The sequence below is a fragment of the Phascolarctos cinereus genome, unplaced genomic scaffold, assembly GCF_003287225.1.
Source record: "Phascolarctos cinereus isolate Bilbo 61053 unplaced genomic scaffold, phaCin_HiC Scaffold_7;HRSCAF=346, whole genome shotgun sequence".
NCBI classification, from domain to species: Eukaryota; Metazoa; Chordata; class Mammalia; order Diprotodontia; family Phascolarctidae; genus Phascolarctos; species Phascolarctos cinereus.
Genome location: NW_027556180.1, coordinates 43,820,399 through 43,842,460, shown reverse-complemented (window position 1 = coordinate 43,842,460; position 22,062 = coordinate 43,820,399). Strand labels below are relative to the sequence as shown.

Genomic DNA, 22,062 nt, shown 5'->3' with positions numbered 1-22,062 from the left:
TACCTTCACCTTATCAGCGGCTTCCTCCAACACTGTCTGTCCCTTCAAGGAAACTTATTGGCCCACTTAAAGAGATTGCAGGTCCCTGCTTTGGAATATGCTGTCCCTTCTTCTCTAGACTAAAGATATTAATATTTATGATTAAATGCTGTAAAAACATATATAGGCCTTAGGTAAGCATATCATGACCTCTGTCCTTGGGCCAAGATCCAAGGAGAAACTGGATTTTCTCAGCTCTGTAGCCCCAAGAATAATTTCCACTGTAACTGCCATTTGATTAGAAGCTCTGTAGGCTGAAGGATTAGAGGAGTCGAGCAACATGAATCAGTTTTCCAAAGGGAGCTGATACCAGATAGCAATACTTGGCAGTCCACCAAGTCCTGAGACAAGATCTTTGGCTAATATTCACCTAAAAACCTACCAAGCCTTTTCCCCCTTGCACCTTTCCCTCTACTCTTTCTTCTTCTTCTGCCCTTCCATTTGTAATTGAAGATAATAAAAATAAATTGTGATTTATTGTAGATAATTAATTATAATTAATAATTAATTAAACCTTGATCCTAAGGTCCTGCTGTCCAGGTTAGGGGCTTCCTCTCTAGGTCCACTATTTTAGGAAGAATCCTGGGTATGCTTCACCTCACCCACACTTGGACTCTCCAGACTTCTCCTCCTCCTCACCTGCCACCATGGTGCAGGTCCCATTTTCCCTTTTCAGATCTCCAAAATATTGTGTTCCCCACTAGAATGTAAGCTCCTTGAGGGTAAGTAAAGGCTTGTATTTGTATCCCCAGCACTTGGCACTTTAAGCACTTAGCAACATAGTAATGGCTAAAAAAAAATGTTCTATCTATCTATCCATCTCTACCTACCATCTATCCATCTATCTACCATCAGTCATCTGTCTATCCGTCTTTCATCTATCATCTATCTATCCATCTGTCTATTATCTAACATCCACCCATCTATTTCTCTATCTCTCTAAAATCTATCATCTGTCTACCTCTATTATTTTTCTATCTCTATCACCTATCAATCATCTATCTCTATCATCTATCATTTATCATTTATCCATTTCTCTATCTACCATCTCTCTCTATGAATCTACCTACATATCTGTGTCTATTTTCTATCTGCCATCTGTCATCTATCTACCTCTCTATCTTTCTATCTCTATCACTTACATATTGATCATCTATCTCTATCATTTATCTACTTCTCTATTATCTATCTCTGTGTCACTATCTACATACCTATCTATCTATCATCATAATTATCATTGTCTCTGTGTAACTTCTGAGCTATTTAGTGATGTCATAGAACAGGTTGATTTTTAAGTCCAAGGACCTGGGTAAGTAATACCAGCTTTACTGTTTGTGACTATGTAAACCTCACCTCCCCAGTCCTCAGCTTTCTCATCTTTAAAATGAAATGGTTCAAAAACATGCCCTCTCAAGTCCTTCCAGTTCTGCTGTGAGCCCTGTCATTCACCTGGCACAGCATCCCTGGTTCTTCGTGACTCACACTCCTGGGGCATGGGCTTGGACAATAATCTCACCTTGACTTTCTTCACTTGTTTGAGTTCTTTAAGTCAGGGTTATGGTGTTTTGTTTTGTTTTTTTCCTGAGCGCTTCATGTGAGGAATTCTATATACTACTGCCTACTACCCCCCACCATTCCTCCCCTCCTTCAGCTCCCTGAGGGGAAGAGAAATCACAGCAGCAGTCCAGGGGCTTCCCTGTCCTAAGTCTAGCCCAGCACCCTCTGCTCCATCCTTAGGAGATTAGGAGCTTACTATTCATTCGTCACTCATTACTACCTCTCTGGCTTCTCCCATTTCTCTATCACTGTAATAATCAATGACTGAAGCAAAGTGCCCCCAACCCCAACCTCCCCTTCTCTCATCCTCCTCAAACCTACCCCACCCATGTACCATCCCAACTCTACCCACCCTTCTACTCTGTTCTTTGAAATTCCACTTCCATAATAAACAAACTTTTCTTGGTCCCAAATCTTTCTTTCACACTCCTTCCATCTAAAAACCCTGTCTGAGCCCTGCCTTCATGCTGTCTATACTGGACCAGCGTCTGCAGTCACATCTTCTCTCATAACCCTAAATTGCTGGTCCTAAAGGAGAAGTCAGATATTCCTTATTTCCTACTTCCAGACTCTCTGTTTACCACCATCACTCAGTATCTTTTCCACCTTTGAAATCCGTGCCATCAAAAACTTCCACCCAGTCCACATCATGGCAGCTTTTATATACTGACCCTCAGCTCATTCTCCATCCTTTCACAAGACAGTCTGCATCTGATTCACCATCTTCTTCTCCTCCCCAGCTTCTGCTCTTGTAATGGGAAACTTCAATGTTCACACTGATGCTTCCTCAAACTCCCCAGCCTCCCAATTCCTCAGTTCCCTTAAACCTCAGATACCACCAGTCTTCCAAATCTCAGCTCTGGATTATGCCTACCACCCACTTCCTCTGCTGCTATTCATGAGCTGCCAACTGACTCTGGAGGAAGTTACATAATGATGCTAAGTGAGCATATAAATTCATGTTACAAATTCGTGTTATCCAATTTCATCTGAACCCTCACTGCAGCAAGGGAGTCCTTTTATTCCTCCCTAATTGATTCCCTATCTTACTCTCCGCAGAAGCTGTTCCAAACCTTCGTGTCTCTCCTCAAGTTTCCCATAACTCCCAGTCTCCTCTCTCTCTGTCTCCCTCTCTCTCTCTCTCTCTCAATTAAGGACCGTGAACCTTCTTTTATTGAGAAAATTGAGGTCATTCCATATGGGCTCCCTCTTCTATTTTCTTCATCTCAAAACCGATTTACTTCATCTCCTTTCTCCTTCCTTTCTCTTTTCTCCCAGTCTCTGACAAAGAGGTGGCCTTTCTCCTTACCAAGGCTAACACTTCTACGTGTATGTCTGATCTCGTTCTCTCGGCAAACTCAATTATCCTCTTGTTCTCAAATCTTTGACCTCTCCTTGTAAACTAGTTACCCAAGTATTTCCTGTCCTTAAAAAGATGTCCATTACCTCCTACTGTCCTCTCAAGGTATTATCCTATCTTTCTTCCATTCTCGGCTAAACTTCCTCAAAAAGCTGTCTGGTGTTGCTGTTTCTACTTGCTCTTCCCTGACTCACTTCTGAACCTTTGTAGCCTGGCTTCCAAACTCATCATTCAATTGAAACTATTTTCTGCAAAATTGCCAATGACCTCTTAATTGCTTCCCCTACCCTTCCACGTGGGACAGGGACCCCTTGGCTTTAAACCACCTCTTCCAGGTTGAAATCTTGTCCAAGAAACATCCGCTTTGTATCCAGTCCTTTTGCTACCACAAAAAAAAAAAGGTACTGCTTTTTTCTGATTACAGGGCACTCAGCTGCTTCTATGCTGTGCGATGAAGAGGTTGGAATAAACCAGTGAGAAAAACTTTTAGGGGAGTGATTTAAAATGTTAGGAGACTAAACACAAAATTAACTACTCTTTAATCAGGAGGACCTAAGTCCATTCTAACCTCAGATACTTTCTAGCTATGTGACCCTGGGCAAGTCACTTCACCCCCATTTGCCTCAGTTTCCCCATCTGCAAAAATGAGGATAATAAACAGCACTTACCTCCCAGGGTTGTTGTGAGAATTAAATGAGATAGTAATTGTAAAGCACTTATCATGATGCCTGGCACATAGTAGGGCTATATATATGTTAGTGATAATGGTGGTGATGATGATGATGATGATGATGATGATGATGATGATGATGGACCTTTCATTTGGTCTTTGACCTTCTCTGGGTATATGCCCAGCAATAGAGCATTGCTGGGTCAAAGTGCATTGACAATCACTTTTCTGGCATCCTTCCAAATTGTTTTCCAAAATAGTTGGATCAACACACAGCTCCCTGAATGGTGTGTCAGTCTTTCCCTTCCGGCACTGGCTTTAGCCATCTTTTGTCATCTTTAGGCATAATCATTTTCCGTGACATTCATATCTCACAACACATCTGGCCATTCCTCAATCAATAGGCATTTACTTTATTTCTAGGTTTTTGCTACCAGGGAAAGTGCTGCTATGAATATCTGTTAGCTATAGGCCTTTCTTTCTGTCTTTGATTGCTTTAGGGTATGTGACTTATAGTAGAATCATCGGGTCAAAGAGTATAAAGAGTTTATCTACTTTTCTCATATAATTCTAAATTCCCCCCCCCAAAGAAGTGGATCAATTCATGCTCCTATTGACTACATAGGAGTCTGCTTGTCTGTCCACAGTGCTGCCAACATTACTTCTTTCCATCTTTTATCATCTTTGCCAAATTGGCAGTTTAAGATTTTGGGGGGATCTCTCATCAGTGACCTGAAGTGTGTTTTCATGTCATTATATTTCTTGTTTTTTCCACTTAATAGTATTTTTTCCAATTACATGTAAAAATGGTTTTCAACATTTACTTTTACAAGATTTTGAGTTCCAAATTTTTTTCTCCCTCCCTTCCCTCCCTGCCTCCCCAAGATGGTAAGCAATCTGATATAGCTTGTATATGTACAATCACATTAAACATTTTCACATTAGTCATGTTGTGAAAGAAGTATATTTCTTATTTTTTAAATTATTTTTCGTGTCCTTTGACTTCATGATTTTTCTATTACATCATGGGTGTCTTCCTAACCCCATTCTGTACCACCTAAAATTAAAGAGTAGTTAATTTACTGTTTAGTCTCCTAACATTTTAAATCACTCCCCTAAAAGTTTTTCTCACTGGTTTATTCCAACCTCTTCATCGCACAGCATAGAAGCCGCTGAGTGCCCTGTAATCAGAAAGAACTGAGTTCAAGTTCAGCCTTAGATAGCTATGTGACCCTGGGCAGGCCACTTAAATTCTGTCTGCCTCAATTTCCTCATCTGTAATATGGGGATAGTAATAGCGCCTACCACCCAGGGTTTTTAATGAGGATCAAATGAGATGGTATTTGTAAAGTGCTTTGCACGAAATTCTTAAAATACTCCATCAGTGCTAACTGTCATTCTTATTATTGGTCATCACAGGCTGAATAAACTCCCATTTTGTTTCAGAGAGGGTAGAAGTGGCAGTGGGGAGACAGAGTCTCATTTGCCCTTGCCCCTTGTTTTGGGCACCCGTAATGTTAGGTTTCCACTTGTGCCCATTCATACAAGAATCTCAGGATTTCAGTGCTGATATTGTCAGATTTCTGCCTCCACAGAGCATAGACCCAATGTAGGGACAGTTAACGAGGCCCTAAGAGAGGGGGGCCTCTCGGGAACAAAGGGAACAGCCCCAGCATGATGCTGTTTCTTGACAAGCCTGAGTTCTTCTGGGTAAGGCAGAGATCTGCATTTGGATCAATGGTCAAAAGCCATTCAAGTCAGCCCCAGGTAGAACGAGGAAACACACTGTAAAGGCAACAGTAAGTGTCAGAAACGGACAGTTTGCCTCAGCCATCTTCTGTGCCAGACATAGCATTGTTTAATGCTGTCTCCTCACTGCCCTAGGTCAATGATAACTGGGGCCCACAAAGTCACCCCTTAGTTCAGCGTGCTTGTGATTCACAGTCCGGTTCCAGCACATCTTTCTAGTCTGATTACCCATCCTGCCCTTTTGTAAATGTTATGTTTGAGCCGGACCAGCCTCGTCCTATACCTGACACTCCATCTTCCATCACCACACCGAAGCCCAGCCTATCCCTCAATCCTGCTCCCTTGTCTTGTAGAACTCCCTCCTATGTTCAGGCCAAGTACCACCTCTTACAGGAAGCCTCTCCCTAATTCCCCCTATTGCTAATGCTACCCCAAATAGTTTGTATTTATTTATTTTGTGTGTATATTCGGGGAGGGGGCTGTGATGAAAGGATCTCCAGATCCATTGAGGCCCTCAGTCAACTTGATGAAATTACAGGGTATCAGACTTCGAAGTCTGTGAGGTTCTCAGCCCCCTCAAGCCTTTCAGGTGGCCCCATTTGTAGGACGCAGCAGAGGTAATGAGATGTAAGTGTATGTCTCTTTCAGACTTCAGGCAGTTGTATTTGTCATCTGTAAGAAAGAGTAGGGGGCAAAAAGCCTGCAGACTTCCAGTGACCCCAAACCAATTATCCCTGTGGTAATTTTTCTAACACCTTATAATTTCATAAAGTGGATTGGAAATTTGCGTAACTACATACTTCTTGTAATCTGTCTCAGGCAAAGAACTATTTAATTTTTTTTTTTTTTTGGTCTTTGAACTCCCAACGCCTGGTACATCCTGGTAGGTAATAAGTCCTTGCTGAACTGAATTGAGACAACACGGGACCATGAAAAATGGGCTTAATCTGGAGTCAGGAGAATGTACATTTGAATCCTGGATCTGGTACTTCCTAGGTTTATAATCCTGGACAAGTCACTTCACTTAACCACTCTGTGCCTTAGTTTCCTCATCTGTAAAATGAAGGAGTTAGACTTTGATGGTCTCTCAGGTCCCTTCTCTGCTCCAAAACTGTGATCCTGTGAATTGAATACAGCCTGGCTTTTTGGGTGGTGACACTCTTTTGGGAATGCTACATAAAGGTCCAAGGGTACACATGCAGGGGTCGGTCTTACTTTCTCCTATTGACTTCTATTTTCTTTCTCTGAAGGTACAGCAGAAAATCAGCAAGTATTTATGATACCAAGCCTGAGTCATCAGGACTAGAAACTCCTGCCAGCAGGAACCAAAACCCCAGTCCCAACAGCACCGGGCAGAAGCGAGGTAAGGGGCCCATAGGGGAGGGACCCAGTGGGCGAGGGCCCTTTCCACTCCTGAGCCCCCACCGGTGAACAGCACCAGTGCGGGGAACCCCTACCACTGAGTTCTAGGCCCACCATTAAACTGGGTGGGGAAAAAGCTGGACAAGTCATCAGGGCTGTTGCCATCAATGGGCCAAAATGGATTTATTTCCAACCGGTTGTTCAGGTTGAATTAGGTGAGGGTAATGCTAGATCTCAAGTTGATTCACATTGAAAAGAAATGGCTTTCTTTCAAGGGAAGGTAGAAAAGTATAGTCCAGGCAGGGTTGTGCTGGAGAAGGCTCTCACTGGCTGGGCTCCAATCAATTGTCAAATTTAATCAAAAAACACTACAAATCACAGCTTGATGGATTTTGTCGATTGTCTAGAAAATATTAATAATGCAGATTAAACTTAAAAGTATGTTATGTATACTTTTTTCCTCCCTGGAGAGCCAATACTAATTGTTTAATAAAAATTTAATACTTTCACCAACATGTCTGAGTTCTTTGGGGTAGAAAGCTGCATTCTGGTCCCACTTGTACTCAGGATTTGTTGGGTTTCCTCTTCCCAGACTCTAGGACAGGAGTGGGGAACCTGTGGCCCCCTAGGTCCTCAAGTGTGGCCCTTTGACTGAATCGAGGATCTAGAGGACCACATGGGGCCCTAAGGCCGCAGGTTCTCCACCCCTGCTCTAAACCCATTCCTCAAGATCATTTTCAGACTAGATTATTCCAATCCAAACAACTGTATTTGGTCTCAGAGCATATTTATAATTTTTTTAATTCAAAAATTAAAACCGAATTAAGATAAGAATCAGGGTGATCCGAGAGGATCCCAGAGAATTGCAATTAAGATCAAGAGGGTGAAGCATAGATGGTCATTTCAAGCCAGCCTGAGGTCCAGAACAGAACATTGGTATGTAAGAGAAAACAAGAGGACAGCCAGGATGGTAAAAGGTCTTGAGATCTGGTCACATGCAGAGTAGTAGAAATCATCACTGGATTTACTGGAAATCCATCACTCTGGGCTAATCCCATAAGGAGCCTCTTGAAATTTGTCTAGACAAGTTCTGGAATGCCCAGAGTCTGGGTTATAGGCCAATACATGGAGTTTTCTCAGCTCATAGGATCTTCTAGAGCTCAGGCATAGCCTGAGCATAGCCTTTGGGGCTGCGCAGGTAACTACACATCTGAGGCATCAGAGGAAGGTGATCTGGATTGAATCCTAATTAAATTTTGGCTGAGACAGACAAGTCTGTAACTAAACCTGTCACATGTTCCTTTCTCGATTTAATTCTAGTCTCCAAGCACTTATTAAGCACCCACCCTGTGCCGGGCACTTATTAAGTGCCCACCCTGTGCCAGGCACTGTACCAGACTGGAGATACAAAGAAAAGAAATAACATAATCTCAGTTTCAGGGAGCCTACCATATCCATGGTGGGATGGGGCTTGGAATCCTGGGAGCACAGAGTGCAGGACATTGTCTTGCCCTCCACAATAACTGAAGTAGTGTTGTTTTGGTTATCATTCCTGGAGAAAGAAAGAGATGGAAAGGAATGGGTGGGAGGGAAGAGGGTGTGACATACGTACAAGGGCAGATGTCTAGCCCCTGGTCCTACAATATACTCTTGGGGCAAATACCTAGGGATCTAGAGTCACATACAAACTCCTCTATTTGTGCCTAGAATAGTGCCTGGTACATAACAGGTGCTCAGTAAATGCTTACTGACTGATTGATTTGCCATTTCAAGGCCTTCTTGATGTGGCTCCAGCCTCCCTTTCTAGCATTATCACACAATATTCCACTTTCACACGTTCTTACCAACTCTCTTGCTCTTCCTCCCACACAATGCTCCCATTTCCCACCTCGGTGCCTTTGCGTGGATGCCCCCATGACTAGAATGCACTCTTTCTTCACCTCTGCCTCTTAAAATCTGTAGCTCTCTTCAGAGCTTCATTCAAATGTCACCTTCCTGATCCCTCCCAAGCTTCGAGCATCTTCCCCCTCCCACTCCAGTTCCCCTATACTTCCTTTGTATGTATTTATAGCCATACCTTCTGTCTCCCCCGTTAGAGTGTAAGCTCCTTGTGAACAGAGGTTATGTCATTCATTGTACTTGCATTCCCAACACCAGTGCCCACAGTGCCTGGCACACAGATGGAGCTTAATGCTTCAATGCTTCTTCATTGATTGAATGATCCTAGAGACACATTTCCAGATGCTTATGTATACATTGGTTGGGGGGAAGGGGGTAAATAAAATCATATTCTAAATAGGTAGGAAGTTACTGTATAGTAAATCTCTTATATCACTGTCCTGCCCACACAATTGATGGCCTACTTCAAGCAGGGTATACTTGTAGCTAGGAAATTTTTCCCCCCTTAATTTATAGTCCTGAGAATGTTATGATGACCGTGGCCTAGTCTCTTGAGTTCCCTGGGTCTCAGTTTCCTCATCTGGAAGATGAGGGGGTTGGACTATAAAGCTTCCGAGACTCCTTTCAGCTCTAAGTCTGTGGTCGTGGGCTCATCCAGAGCCAGAAGGGACCTCAGAGATCCTCTGGTCCATCCCCTCCAGGTTACAGGTGAGAAAACTGAGGCCCAGAGCGGCCAAGCTGGCTCATCTTTTCAAATGGTCTAGAGCAGGGGTCTTTAACCTGAGATGTTTAACCTCAGTGGGTTTGCTTTTGGGTTCTGGTTGTTGTTGTTGTTTTTAAATATATTTTGATATCCACATTTCAATATAATTTATTTCCTTTTTAATCCTATGTATTTTGCTTTATGCATTTAAAAACATTATTCTAAGAAGGGAAACCTATTGATTCCATAGCTTTCACCAGATTGCCTAACATGATCTATGAATGCAAGCAAGGTTAACAACCCCTGGCCTAGAGATTCTGATCTATACACAAAGTTCCTACTGGAGCCGACCTTAGTCCTCTTCAAGGTAAACCCTTGAAGCTCTTCCTTACTCTTACTCCCACCTTCTCGAGGTCCTGTCCTTTTTCCTTTTCCTTCCCTTGGGATGCAACCCTTCCCCCACTCCAGTCATCCTAGGGAAACTGAAAAGCTACCTGTTTGTTCTTGGCATGTGAATCTGATTTTGCAAAGATTTATACCGTTAATAACAATGCCGCTGAAAATGGGCTTTTTATTCAGTGGTCAGAGAACTGATGGGAATGAAATAAATTAAGGGCAAACTGCCAGGAAGGAATAATGGTTGAGGGCTGTTAGAATTAATGCTTAGCCTTGGGCTCGGGAGATGGGGGTGGGAGGAGTGCAATGCCGGGAAGTGAGGGAGCCATGGATTCTAGAAAACACTGATGTGTCAGGACCCTGGGGGACATAGTTTTCTTAACTCCTTAGCCTGCTAGGACTGTCAAGATCCATTGTCAGCTTGGGTTTTCTCATTGATTTATGCCCCGCATTTTGCACAAAACTCACCAATTTTTCTGGCTTACCCAGGAAACCAGTTTGGCAGTTTTCTTTGGGACCAGTTGGTACAGCTTCAATGCGTTAGGGATCCATGATTTCAACCTCATGGGTACACGCCCTCCACTAAGACTGATTCCCCTCTGTAATTTGGTAGGTGATTTTCAAGAGCTGCTGAGGCCAAAAAAACGTCGTCACTTTCTGAGAAACTTCCTGATGAGGTCCTGTTGAGCTTAGTGAGATTGGCCCTTGGATAGCAGACCTTCCCTTCCATCACCAAAACCATACGTGCTGAACCCAAAGTCAGCAAAGTCATTCAAATCCAGCCTCAGACAGTTACTAGCTATGTGAACCTGGGCAAGTCACTTAACCCTGTTTTCCTCAGTTTCCTCTTCTGCAAAACGATCTAGAGAAGGAAATGACAGATCACTTCAGTGTCTCTGCCAAGGAAACCCCAAAATGGGGTCATGGAGAGTCAGACACAACTGAAAAGACTGAACAATGCTTATGACGTTGGTCTCAAAAGAGTACTTTAGGCTAATACTTTTTTTAAGAAGAAGTTAATTTGCTTGCTAAATAAATGATCACATGTGGATAATTCACTGGGCTACGTGCAAAGAGACCTGCTCCTGGTCCAAGTCCTCTTCTTTCCTTGCTGCTAAACCTTGAGCAAGCTGCGTATCAGGGCTTCCATTTATAAAGTTTGAATGGTGGTACTTTCTGTCTCTCTGTCTCCCACACCTGTTGCCAGGGGGTGGAGGGAGTTAGAGAATAAGTCAGATTCTTCCAATGCCTCTACTAGTCCTAGGTGAGACTCATTAGGTATTTCGTGTCATTAATAAATTGGCATGGTAATTTGCCTGAGTTCCCCTGCATTCAGAATGATCTAGTTTTCCCTACTGGTAAGATCATAGGTATTAAAAGTGGTGGATAGCATTCCAGAGTTGAAGTCAGATAGAGCCGGATTCAAATCCCACCCCAGATGCTTGCTAGCTATGACTAGGAGCAAATCCGTTAACCTCCTGGAGCCTCAGTTTCCACATGGATCAAATAGGGATAAAAATAGAACCAACCTCAGAGCTGTTAAAGGGACCAAAGAAGATACTGTTTGTATAAAGGGCTTTGAAAGCCTAAAAGTGTAATCTGAATATCAGTTAATAATCATTTTAACTCGCATAAATGGTGCTTCCAACTCCTCAAAGAGTGAGGAAACCGTTTTTTCTTTAACAAAAAAGCAAAAACCCCTATTCTGTTATTCCTTTCCCTCTTTCTTCTCGTCTTTTCCCTCTTCTCTTCCCTCATTTTTCCTCTCATCTTCTTTCCCCCATTTTCTTTTCTCTTTTTTTCCCCTTTCTTTTCTGGAAGCAGGTAACTAGCCTAGTGTCTCTGATTCCTGCACGTTTCTGCTGATCAGTGCCCCTGTAGTCCTTAATATTACCTGAAATGGAGATGGTTCGTGCACGTGTGCCTGCCTGCCTGTTCCCCTATTGGCTTCAACAGCTCTCCCGCTGGAGCCCTCTCTGTCCCCCAAGCTTTCAGATTTGCGCTTTCCTGCCTTATTTCTTTCCCCTCTGCCTCTCTCTCCTAGCTGATGCTTCTGCCAACCTTACCCTTGAGCGCTCAGCTCTTGCTAGAAAGCGATTCACATTGCAAGGGCTTTCCAACCGCCGAGCTCCACCCAAAGGTAAAAGAACCACTCATTGCATCTCGTCAGCTGCCACCTTGTCTCCCACTGCTCCGACTCCATCCTGTCTCCTCTGCTTCATCCTTCTCCCTACCTCCCACCCCTTGAAAAGTGCAGTATTTGGTATGGCTAATCTGAATGTACATCCATGCTATGTTTGTTTCCGCTCTGGCAAAGTGGACATGGTCCACTCAGAGTCAAGAGATTTGGTTTGAAATCCTGGCTCTGATTCTTACTTTACATTTCAGAGCCTCAGTTTCCCCATCTATAAAATGGGGATGATCATATTTAATTACCTACCTCACAGGGTTGTTGTGGGGAAAGTATTTTGTAAACCTGAAAGATTTGTAAATTAGACAAAGTCACATGCTATACTTGTGGATACGATGAAGGGAGTTGGGCTACGTAAGTGGATTGAGAATTAATCAAAGGACTGGACCCAAAGAGTAATCCATGATAGTTCTATTTCACCTTGTAAAGAGGTCCCTAGTGAGGTGCCCCAGGGATCTGTGCTTGCTCTTGAACTGTTTAACGCTAATGTTTTTATCGATGACTTGAATAAGATGTCATACCTGCATTTCTCACAAAGCTCAAAGGGTAAGCTGACATGTTGGGTGACAACAGAGCCCAGAGAGGTGCCTCAACTTGCCCAAGATCACACAGGCAGTTAGTGTCAGAGCCAGGACGTCTTCAAATCCAGCATCTTTTCTACAGCACCACACCCTTCTCATCCTGGCGGGCTCCTTTCTGTCATCAGAGAGCTAGAACTCTGCGGCCTCACTTTTCTTCTCTGATCACCAAAAGAACTTGACAGGCTAAAATGTCGAGTGTATTCAAACTGGACATGACACCAGACTGGGAAGGATCGCTAACCCACTGTCTGACAGAGTCACAGTCCTCGAGTATTGGGCTGAACGGAGAAGAGGAAATCCAGTAGAGCTAAATGTAAAGTCTTGCAGCTGGGTACAAACCATCAATTCCACAAATATAAGATGGCAGAGACTGCAACAGATAGCTGTTATTCAGAAAAAAAAATCAAGAGGTATTATATACTGCAAGTTCAGTATGAGTGGGAGCAGCCAGGTGGTGCAGTAGATAGAGCACTTGGCCTGGGTTCAGGAAGACCTGAATTCAAATCTAGCCTCAGATACTTACTAGCTATGTGACCCTGGGTAAGTCATTTCACCCTTTTTGCCTCAGCTTGCTCATCTGTAAAATGAGCTGGAGAAGGAAACGGCAAACCACTCCAGTACTTTGCAAAGAAAAACCCAAGTGGGGTCATGAAGAGTCAGACAGGACCAAACAACAAGAACGACAATATGAGTGAGCAGTGTTCTACGGCACCCACAAAAGTTAATGCCATTTTGTTGGACATTAAGAAGGGCATCGCTTCGAGGATTAGGGAAAGGACTCTGTCCTCATCAGACTTCATGTGGAGTTTTGTGGCCAGTCTAGGCCAGTGGTATCAAACTCAGATATAAATGCATCCCTGCAGGACGCATATTTGAAGACCACAAATTAACATCATCTATGTTGTATTGTACTTTTCATTTTGTTGGCCATTTCCCCATTACGTTTTTTTCCTTCAGTATTTTTTGGGGTCTCCTTTAGCCAGCTGTTGACTTGTTTTTCACTATTTTCTTGCATCACTCTCCTTTCTCTTCCCAGTTTTTCCTCTACTTCCCTTACTTCTCAAAATCTCTTCCAAGGCCTGGGACTGATTTCGTGTCTTTCTTGGAGGCTTTGGATGTAGGAGCTTTGACTTTGTTGTCTTCTGGTTGTATGTTTTGATCTTCTTTGTCACCAAAGTAAGAGTCTATGGCCTGACTTTTTATGCAATGTTTGGTCATGATCCCAGCCAATTATTTGACTTTTAAACTCTTTGTTAAGGTAGGGATCTGCTTCCAGTGTGGAGAATGTACTGTCTCAAGCTTTGGAGGTTTTGTGCAGCTGTTTTCAGAGATACTTCCAGGGACCTATGTAAATTTTCAGTTCTTCCAAGGTGATACAATCAAGGGTGAGGTTTACTCCTTTCCTGGCCTGTGCTCTGGTCTGTGAGTGACCAGAAGCACTGTTTTCTGCCTTAGAACCGTGAGGAGGATTCTCTCTGCACCACCACCACCACCACAAGCTCCACCACACTAGCACTCTTCCTCACCCCAGGACTGCTACCCAAGACTGCGACCCAGATCCAAGCATGGGCAAAGCAAAAGAATCCTGACTCAGCACCCCACCAGCAGAGAGATCCCTGCAATCCCACTTTGATCAGCCGCTCGATTCCTCCTCAGTCTGTGGGCCAAGAGCTTTGGAAGCAGCCGCCACCCTGGGGCTGTGCCAAGACCGGGGACCAACTGAGCACTTCTCTCCCTGGGGTCCAACAGACCTTTCTTACTGACCTTCTAAGTTGTCTTTGGTGTTTGTGTGTTGAGAAGTCTAGAAACCGCCACAGCTCCCCTGGATTCAATCCCCTAGGCCTGCTCCACATTCACTGAGGCCTGATCTTTGCCTTCATGACCCACACTGAACTGGGCTCCTCTACCAGCCTGGCACAATAGACCTTTCCAGTCAACCGTCCAGGTTGTCTTGGGCTGGAAATGTGTTTCACTCTGTCTTTTTGTGGGTTCCGCTGCTCCAGAATTTGTTGAGAGCCATTTTTTACGAGTATTTGGAGGGGTTTGGGGGAGACCTCAAGCAAGTCACTGCTTTCACTCCGCCATCTTGGCTCCGCCCCCCCCAATTACATTTTAATCTGGTTCAGGTGCACTGGGGAGTTTTGGACTAAGTTTGACTCCTCTGGTCTAGCTTTTAAAAGGTCATTTATAATCTGGAGAGTATCAAGAGCAGGGCCACCAGCGTGGTGGAGTCCATGACACTGAAGGATCAGTTGAAGAAATGGCATGTTTAGCCTGAAGAAGAGAAAACTCAGGGGAGACATGATAGTCATCTTCAGGTATTTGAAGGGCTCTTTTGTAGAGTAGGGATTGGACTTGCTCTGTTTGGACCCACAGGGCAGAACCACGAGCAGAGGGTAGAAGTGGCAAAAAAAGCCAATTTTGGCTCAGTGTCAGAAAAAACTTATTATCAATTAGAGCTGTCCAAAAATGGAATGGGCTACCTTGAGTGGTGGTGGGTGCGCCTCCTGAGAGCATTTCCAGCAGACGCTGGAGGATCGCTTCTTGGGTATTATAATGGGCATTCTTTTGGTGTGCACACTGGACCAGATGGCGGCTGAGGCCCCTTCAAGTTCTAGGTCTGTGACCCTACGTATGACCTTGAGGAGTGGCTTTATCTTTGTGGGGCTCAGGCTCTTCTATAGAATGAGGGGTTGGACCAGATGGCCTCCAGAGTCTCTCCTGGCTCAAACCTGTGATCTAATGACTCTCTGAGTCTTGTCCACATGAAAATCTTCTGAGATTTAGGATCATAGATTTGGAGCTAGGAAGGCTCTTAAAAGTTGCGGTTTCTCCCTCATTGGAGGTCTTTAGGCAAAGGTTGAATGAATATTTATCAGTCATGTCATGTGATAGAGAGCATTCTTGTTCACTGGATGGCTGCGGAGGTTTCTTCCCACTGAAATTCAGTGTCTGCGTAAACCCTAAAACACAATTACTATTGTTCCCAATGAATAAGTGAGTGAAAAAAAAGGATGATTAAAAGTGCTTGCTATGTGCCAGGCACTATCCTGAGCATTAGGGAGACAATACAAAGCTCCCCTGGGGTTGTCTTTGGGTCCTGTGGGAGGGGGCAGCTCAGAGGTGAAAGGTGTGTGGTACGGTAGGAAAGATGCTGGATCCGACACTCATGGCCTGGGGGACCTCAGGCAAATACCTTACCTTTCTAGGCCTTGGTTTACTCATCTGTAAAATGATGACTGCTAAGGTCCCTTTCATGGCTCCTTGATCCTGTGATCTTGGAGGACTAGACCAAGTCCTGACCTCAAGGAGCTTATATTCTAACAGGGAAAAAAAACATATCAAAGGGTGTGAGAAAGCAAGGGGAGGAGAATTAAAATAGAAAAGAGTGAAGAAATGGCCAGGAAGTGGCATGAAGGCGTATCTATCACAGCTGGTGAGCCCAGCGGTGGAGGCCAATGCTCTGGTGGGGAAAGGGAGGAAATGGGGGCCCAAGTGTGGTGAGGAGAGCAATGGGCAAGTTAGAGTCTGATTTGTGTAGTAGTGACATGTAGGAGAAGGAATAGGGGAGAATGAAAAGCTTCCTGAGAAGCAGGTGGGGAGATGACTGCGCTTTCTCCAGAAATGAGGAAGTTCGCTGACTTAGCAGTAAGAAGGGCCCTCGGAAGCCATCTGGTCCGATCTTCTGTTTTACAGGGAAGGAAACTAAAACCCAGGGATGAACGGACAAACCGCGAGTCCTCATGGTGACAGAAGGAAAGGGCTAAGAAGTTATAATGGCTTATGCAGCAAAATTAATTTACATGTGAATAGTTAGTTACTAAGCCCGCTTAGTTATTTGTATTGATAGTCAATACCAAGTGTGACTTTCTCAAGGTCACATGGGCTGGTAAGCACTAGAGGCTGGATTTGAACCCAGGTCTTATGACTCCTGAGTCTGTGCTCTTTCTGTTTAGGTGCTAGGGAGACCTCCAAGGTTTAGATGCTGCAGATGTATGGTGGACAGTTGGAAGAACTGGACAGGACACCAGTGGCAAATTAATCAGGAATAGTATTAACTGCATGGGTGTTATGATTAGAGCCATAACAGTGGATGGGGTCTCAAGGAAAAGAATGTAGAAGTGGAGCAGTGGATAGAGCACCGGCCCTGTAGTCAGGAGGACCTGAGTTCAAATCCGACCTCAGACACATAATGCTTCCTAGCTGGGTGCCTCTGGGCAAGTCACTTAACCCCAGTTGCCTTGCAAAAAAAAGAAAAGAACGTAGAGAAAGGAAGCAGGCCAAGGGCAGTATCTGGGGAGCAGCCTTGCCCTGCTTCTTCTTGGTATCCCCTTGTGCCAGGCATAAAACAAGCAATTTGTGGATTGGTTTTTTACAATGAAAGCAACTCTGACTTTGCCTTTTTCAGTAAGTTAATGAGAAAAATGGAAAAGAATAAATTTCAGCAGACTACCACCATTTTTCCCAAGGAAATTTAACAGTTGCATACCAGTTGCCACAATGAGAAGGCCAGAAGAGCCTAGAAACTGCTTCAGCCAGCAAACATCACTCCCCTTGCCATGTGGAGACTTGTGGCAAGCAAGGACAGGGTCAATATAGGACAAAAACTCCTTTGTAAAAATTCATAGAAGGGGATGATCAAGATAACAAGCCAAGGCAAGCACCTACTAAGTGCTGGAGATACAAAGAAATGCAAAAAAAAAAAAGTCCCTGCCCTCAGGAAGCTTACAGTCTAATGGAGGAGATGAGATGCAACTATGTGCAAACCATATGTGCTGAACAAACTGGAGGCGCTGAGGATGACACCCAGGTTGTCAGCCTAGTCAGGGATGGTGGGAGCCTCGGCAGAAATAGGAAGCTGAGGGGCAGCTAGGTGCTGCAGTGGATAGAGCACCGGCCCTGGAGTCAGGAGGACCTGAGTTCGAATCCAGCCTCAGACCAAACACTTGACACTAGTCGTGTGACCCTGGGCAAGTCACTTAACCCCAATTGCCTAAATAAATAAATAGGAATTTGGGGAAAAGGGGATGGTTTTAGGGGAAAGATGAGCAGTGTGTTGGCCATGTGTCATTAGCTCTCACCCTGCATAAAAACTATCTTTGTACATGTTGCACTCCTCCTCCCCCAACAAGTTAAATTCATTAGACTGTTAGCTTCCCGAGGGCAGCAGCCACCTTTGTATTCCCAGGGCCTAACAGGTGCCTCCAGCAGAGTAGGGACATAATATCAGGAAGCCAGTTGGGCAAAAACCATTTGTTAAATAGCACCTACCGTGAGTTGGGAGCTGTGAAAGTGCTGGGGTACAAAAACAAAAAAAAGAAACAATTCCCTGCCCTCATGGAGCTTACACTCTATCGGCGGAACATGTACACGTATAATTACATTCAAATAGTTACAAGGTAATGATAAATGTTGATTTATTTAAAATAAGATACGTGACCTCTCATCACATAGCCCCTATGCAGCAGCTCAGAATCTTCAGAGAATTCTAGAACAGAACTCCTAATTAAGGTCTGGGCCTCCCCAGTGATAAGGATGAAACTCTCTGGGACAATTCCAGGGGTGCAAGGGAATCTGGGGGTACAGGGTATGGCCTGGAGACAGCCAGAGGCCTCAGAGTGGACTCCTAAGCAAGGACCCACCTAGACTGAGTTTTGGACCCTGCCTGGTTCTGTCACCCTCCCCCCGCCCCTGCCCCAGCCTCAGCCCCAGCCCCAGCCCCAGCAGGAAGAATTCAGGTCACTCGGTAGGTTTCTCTGCCCGTTTGGCATCCAGGTGGTGACATGTATTTTGTAATTCTCTGAAAACAGTGATAGAGTCAAATCCTTTCCATGGCTGAGGAAGGCTAGGGTGACCCTGGGCAAGCTGCTTGAACCTCTCTGAGACTGAATTTTCCCATCTGTAAAATGGGCATCATGATGATGATGATGATGGCAATGATAGCACCTACTTCTCAGGGTCATTTCTTTTTTTCTTTTTAGGCAATTGGGGTTAAATGACTTGCCCAGAGTCACACAGCTAGTAAGTGTTAAGTGTTTGGTCTGAGGTCGGATTTGAACTCGGGTCCTCCTGACTTCAGGGCCAGTGCTCTATCCACTGCAACACCTAGCTGCCCCTCTCAGGGTCATTTCAAAAAAATATATAGAAAAGGCAAAAGTAACAATCAGAGGTCCCTGTTTTCTTGGAGTCCGCAGCTTGAGTAAGCCAGTCAGCCTGGAGCAGCTCAGAGGCTGATTTTGCAAGACTCTCACATGGGTTGTTTAACAGGTAGTGGGAAGGGCATAGGAGCTGGGACCAGAAGATCTGGGTTCTAATGCAGCCTCTTTCCCAAGAGGCCTTGGGAAATGCAGTTTCCATCTCAGTCCATCAGCAGACATTTGTTAAGCACCTGCTATGCGCTGGGTTCTGTGCTAAGCACTTCAGTTTCTTCTGGCTCAAAATCCTCCTTTCCCCCAGAGGTGTCAGCGGGGTGTCTCTGTCCTTGAACCAGCAGGATCCTCGGGGGCTGAGAAAGCGGCACCTTCACCAGAGAGCCCTTATGAAGTGCCTGATGGCCGATAGCGATGATGCAGAGGGCACCCGGCTCTCTCCGAAGCTGGAATTTCTGGACGAAATCTAAATACAAATCATGAGACAACTCTGGGGAGTGTGGCTTCTCTACTTGGGCCAAGGACGGTTTGGAGATGCAGCGGGGTTAGTGGTGAGAGTGCTTACTCTAAAGGCAGAGGATCTGGGTTCAAGTCCTAACCTTGGGCAAACCAACCCCTCTGAACCTCAGTCTCCTAATTTTATAATCAGGGGGTGGCACTACAGGGCCTCTAAGGTCCCTTCTGGCTCTAAAACTATCATCTAGGCTGCCAGGTTTTGCAACGCACAGAGCACTGGGGCCTGGAGTCAGGAAGAACTAAATTCAAATGCAGCCTCAGACACTTCCTAGCTGTGTGACCCTGGGCAAGTCACTTCACCCTGTTTGCCTCAGTTTCCTCATCTGTAAAATGAGCTAGAGAAAGAAATGGCAAACCACTCCCAATATTTTTGCCAAGAAAACCCCAGATGAGGTCCTGAGGAGTCAACATGACTGAACAGCAACAATTATTCAAAATAGGAAGTGACTGAACAAAACATGTCCTTTTACTTCAGTGATTCCTTCCCCCACACCTCTCCCTCCCAGCCCTTGATCCAATCCATTACTTTTGGGAAGAAGAGCTCAATGTTGACCCAAATTCAGTTCACTCTGGAGTGCTGGTCCTATCGACTGCCACCCACCTTGTGGGGCAGAAGAAGGCGGCCAAGCTGCCCACCAGCCCCCCAGTTCCCTCTCCTGGCAAGCCTGGAGACAGGGCCTTCCACACAAAATGCTGACGTGCTGGCTTCCTTTTCCCTGGCCTCCCTCTGCTCCAAAGAGGTTACTGGGAAGAACCCAGATTATCCTAACTTTGTGCCGACCTCATCCAGACTCCAGGAGGCCCCAAGCCTGGAGCTCTGGACTGGGGAAGCCAGGCAGAAACCCTTCATGGTCATGACCCACCATGTTGGCTGCCTTTTTACCATCACCTCCCCAGATGTGGGAATGGAAAGTGGAGGTCCTAGTCATGGGAATGGAAAAGAAGGAAAGGGGATAGTCAGGCCAGTCGAGAGGAAAAGAGAGAGAAGGCACTAGAAGGAGAGTTGACAAAGTGTGTAAAGGATGAGACCAGCCCAGAGGAGAAGTTGCTAGGAGGGGAAAGAGAGAAGGAAGGGTGGTACAACGAAAACACCACAGGATAGGGAGGTAGAGGAAACCTGGGTTCAAACCCCGTCTCTGCTATTTACTTTGACTTAGGGGGAAGAAGGAAAGGAGAGAGAGAAGGAAGGAGGAAGGGAGAGAAGGAAGGAGGGAGGAAAAGAGGAAGGACGGGGGGAAGAGAGGAAGGAAGGAAGGAAGGAAGGAAGAGTTGTGAGCCACGTGGGGCTCTGTGTTCGACACCTCTGCCTCAGACAGAGCCAGGACTTCTCTGGCTAATAGCTGCACTTTCCAGTTGAATCGGGAGGTCCAGCCTCCTGCTAAGGCGGCCAAGCAGCTTTCATCCAGACGGGTCCACGCCTCATTAGAAGCAGCACAAGCCAAACACAATTCGAAATAATTACTTTATTCTGGCTCTAAAGCAGTGTGAACGAATGAGGAAAGTAATGTAAGGTTCAGCCAAAAGAAGGGAAAACCAAACAACCCCCGAAGCCTCCGGTTCTTCAGTTTGGCTAGGAGGAGCTTTGGAGGGTATCTAGTGCAGTGACCTCATTTGACAGGTGAGAAGACTGAGGCCCACAGAGGCAGTGCCGTGCTGTCCAGCCCTGAATTCCAATCCCGGCTCTGCTTCTATCTACCTGTGTGATAGTGGGGAATGCTTCATCGAGCTGGACCTCAGGTTTCCTCCAAAATGGAGGACTTCCAAGGTCCCTTCCAGCTGCCGATCTCTGATCCTATGAGGCAGCTAGGTGGACAGTGGGCTAAGTCTGGAGTCAGGAAGACCTGAGTTCAAATGTGACCTTAGATGCTTGCTAGCTGTGTGACACTCACCTCTGTTTGTCTCAGTTTCCTCATCTGTAAAATAAGGCACCTACCTCCCAGGCTAGTTGTGAGGCTCAAATGAGATGTTTTAAAGTGCTTAACACAGGAGTGGCGTGTAGTAGATACTTAATACATGCTTGCTTCTTCACACCAAAACTAAGCGGCTGAACAGAGATTCAGACTACAAATTCTATCTTCTGATACCCAAGGCAATATTCTTTTTTTCCCATTCCTTTTCTTCCTTCCTTCCTTTCTTCCTTTCTTTCTTGCTTTCTCTTCCTTCCTTCCTTCCTTCCTTCCTTCCTTTCTTTCTTTCTTTCTTTCTTTCTTTCTTTCTTTCTTTCTTTCTTTCTTTCTTTCTTTCTTTCTTTCTTTCTTTCTTTCTTTCCTTTCCCTTCCTTGCTTCCTTTTTTTCTTCCTTCCTTTTTTAAATATCTGAAACTTTGCTGTGAAAACAGGGAAAGCCTATGCTAAGAAAACCAAGCAACCAAGTAAACTCTCCTGGGAGTTTCCTGATCCCCTGCCAGCTCTCAAAAGAGGTTGGCCCCACTCTCAGGAGCAGGAGGGTGCCCACTTTGAAGGGCTGGGGCAGGCCTGGGTGCCACGAAGTACCTTTTTTTTTTACTTAAAAAACTTTGTACCCTGTCCAAAAGCAGAGACCTTGGGAAATGCCCCTTTTCTGTTCCTGTCTGACATTTAAGCTCCAGAGCTTAAATTTAGGTTGAATTTTGCATTGTATACGGCAGAATATCACATGAGGAAAGGCTGTTTCCTCCCTTCGTCCTCTACTCCCCAAATTGGACTACTTTGCCTGTGTCTTTCAGAATGGGGGATTAGCATCACAATACCACATGCTAAATATTTTTTGTTTCAATTTTTAATTTTACATTACCTTCATTTCTGAAATGTATCATCCTCATCCCTATCCTGTACAAAGAAATCCACTGTGCTGGATACTTTTATCATATAGGTTTCTCTCCTCTCCCTACACTCACATGCTGCCACCCTCT

The 22,062-nt window shown here is 44.9% G+C and overlaps 1 protein-coding gene across 11 annotated transcripts in view; it reads left to right on the top strand.

Annotated features, from left to right (window-relative positions):
* The window catches only part of MCF2L2 (MCF.2 cell line derived transforming sequence-like 2), a 362,380-nt gene that overhangs the window by 317,813 nt on the left and 22,505 nt on the right, over positions 1-22,062 (top strand). For 9 of the 11 annotated variants that reach the window (XM_020980835.2, XM_078147604.1, XM_078147603.1 and 6 more), the window contains 2 exons: positions 6,626-6,738; positions 11,780-11,875. In XM_020980835.2, the coding sequence (XP_020836494.1) occupies positions 6,626-6,738; positions 11,780-11,875 (209 nt within the window). The remainder of the gene's footprint in view (positions 1-6,625; positions 6,739-11,779; positions 11,876-22,062) is intronic. The other 2 variants (XM_078147605.1, XM_078147602.1) reach the window with 1 other exon arrangement.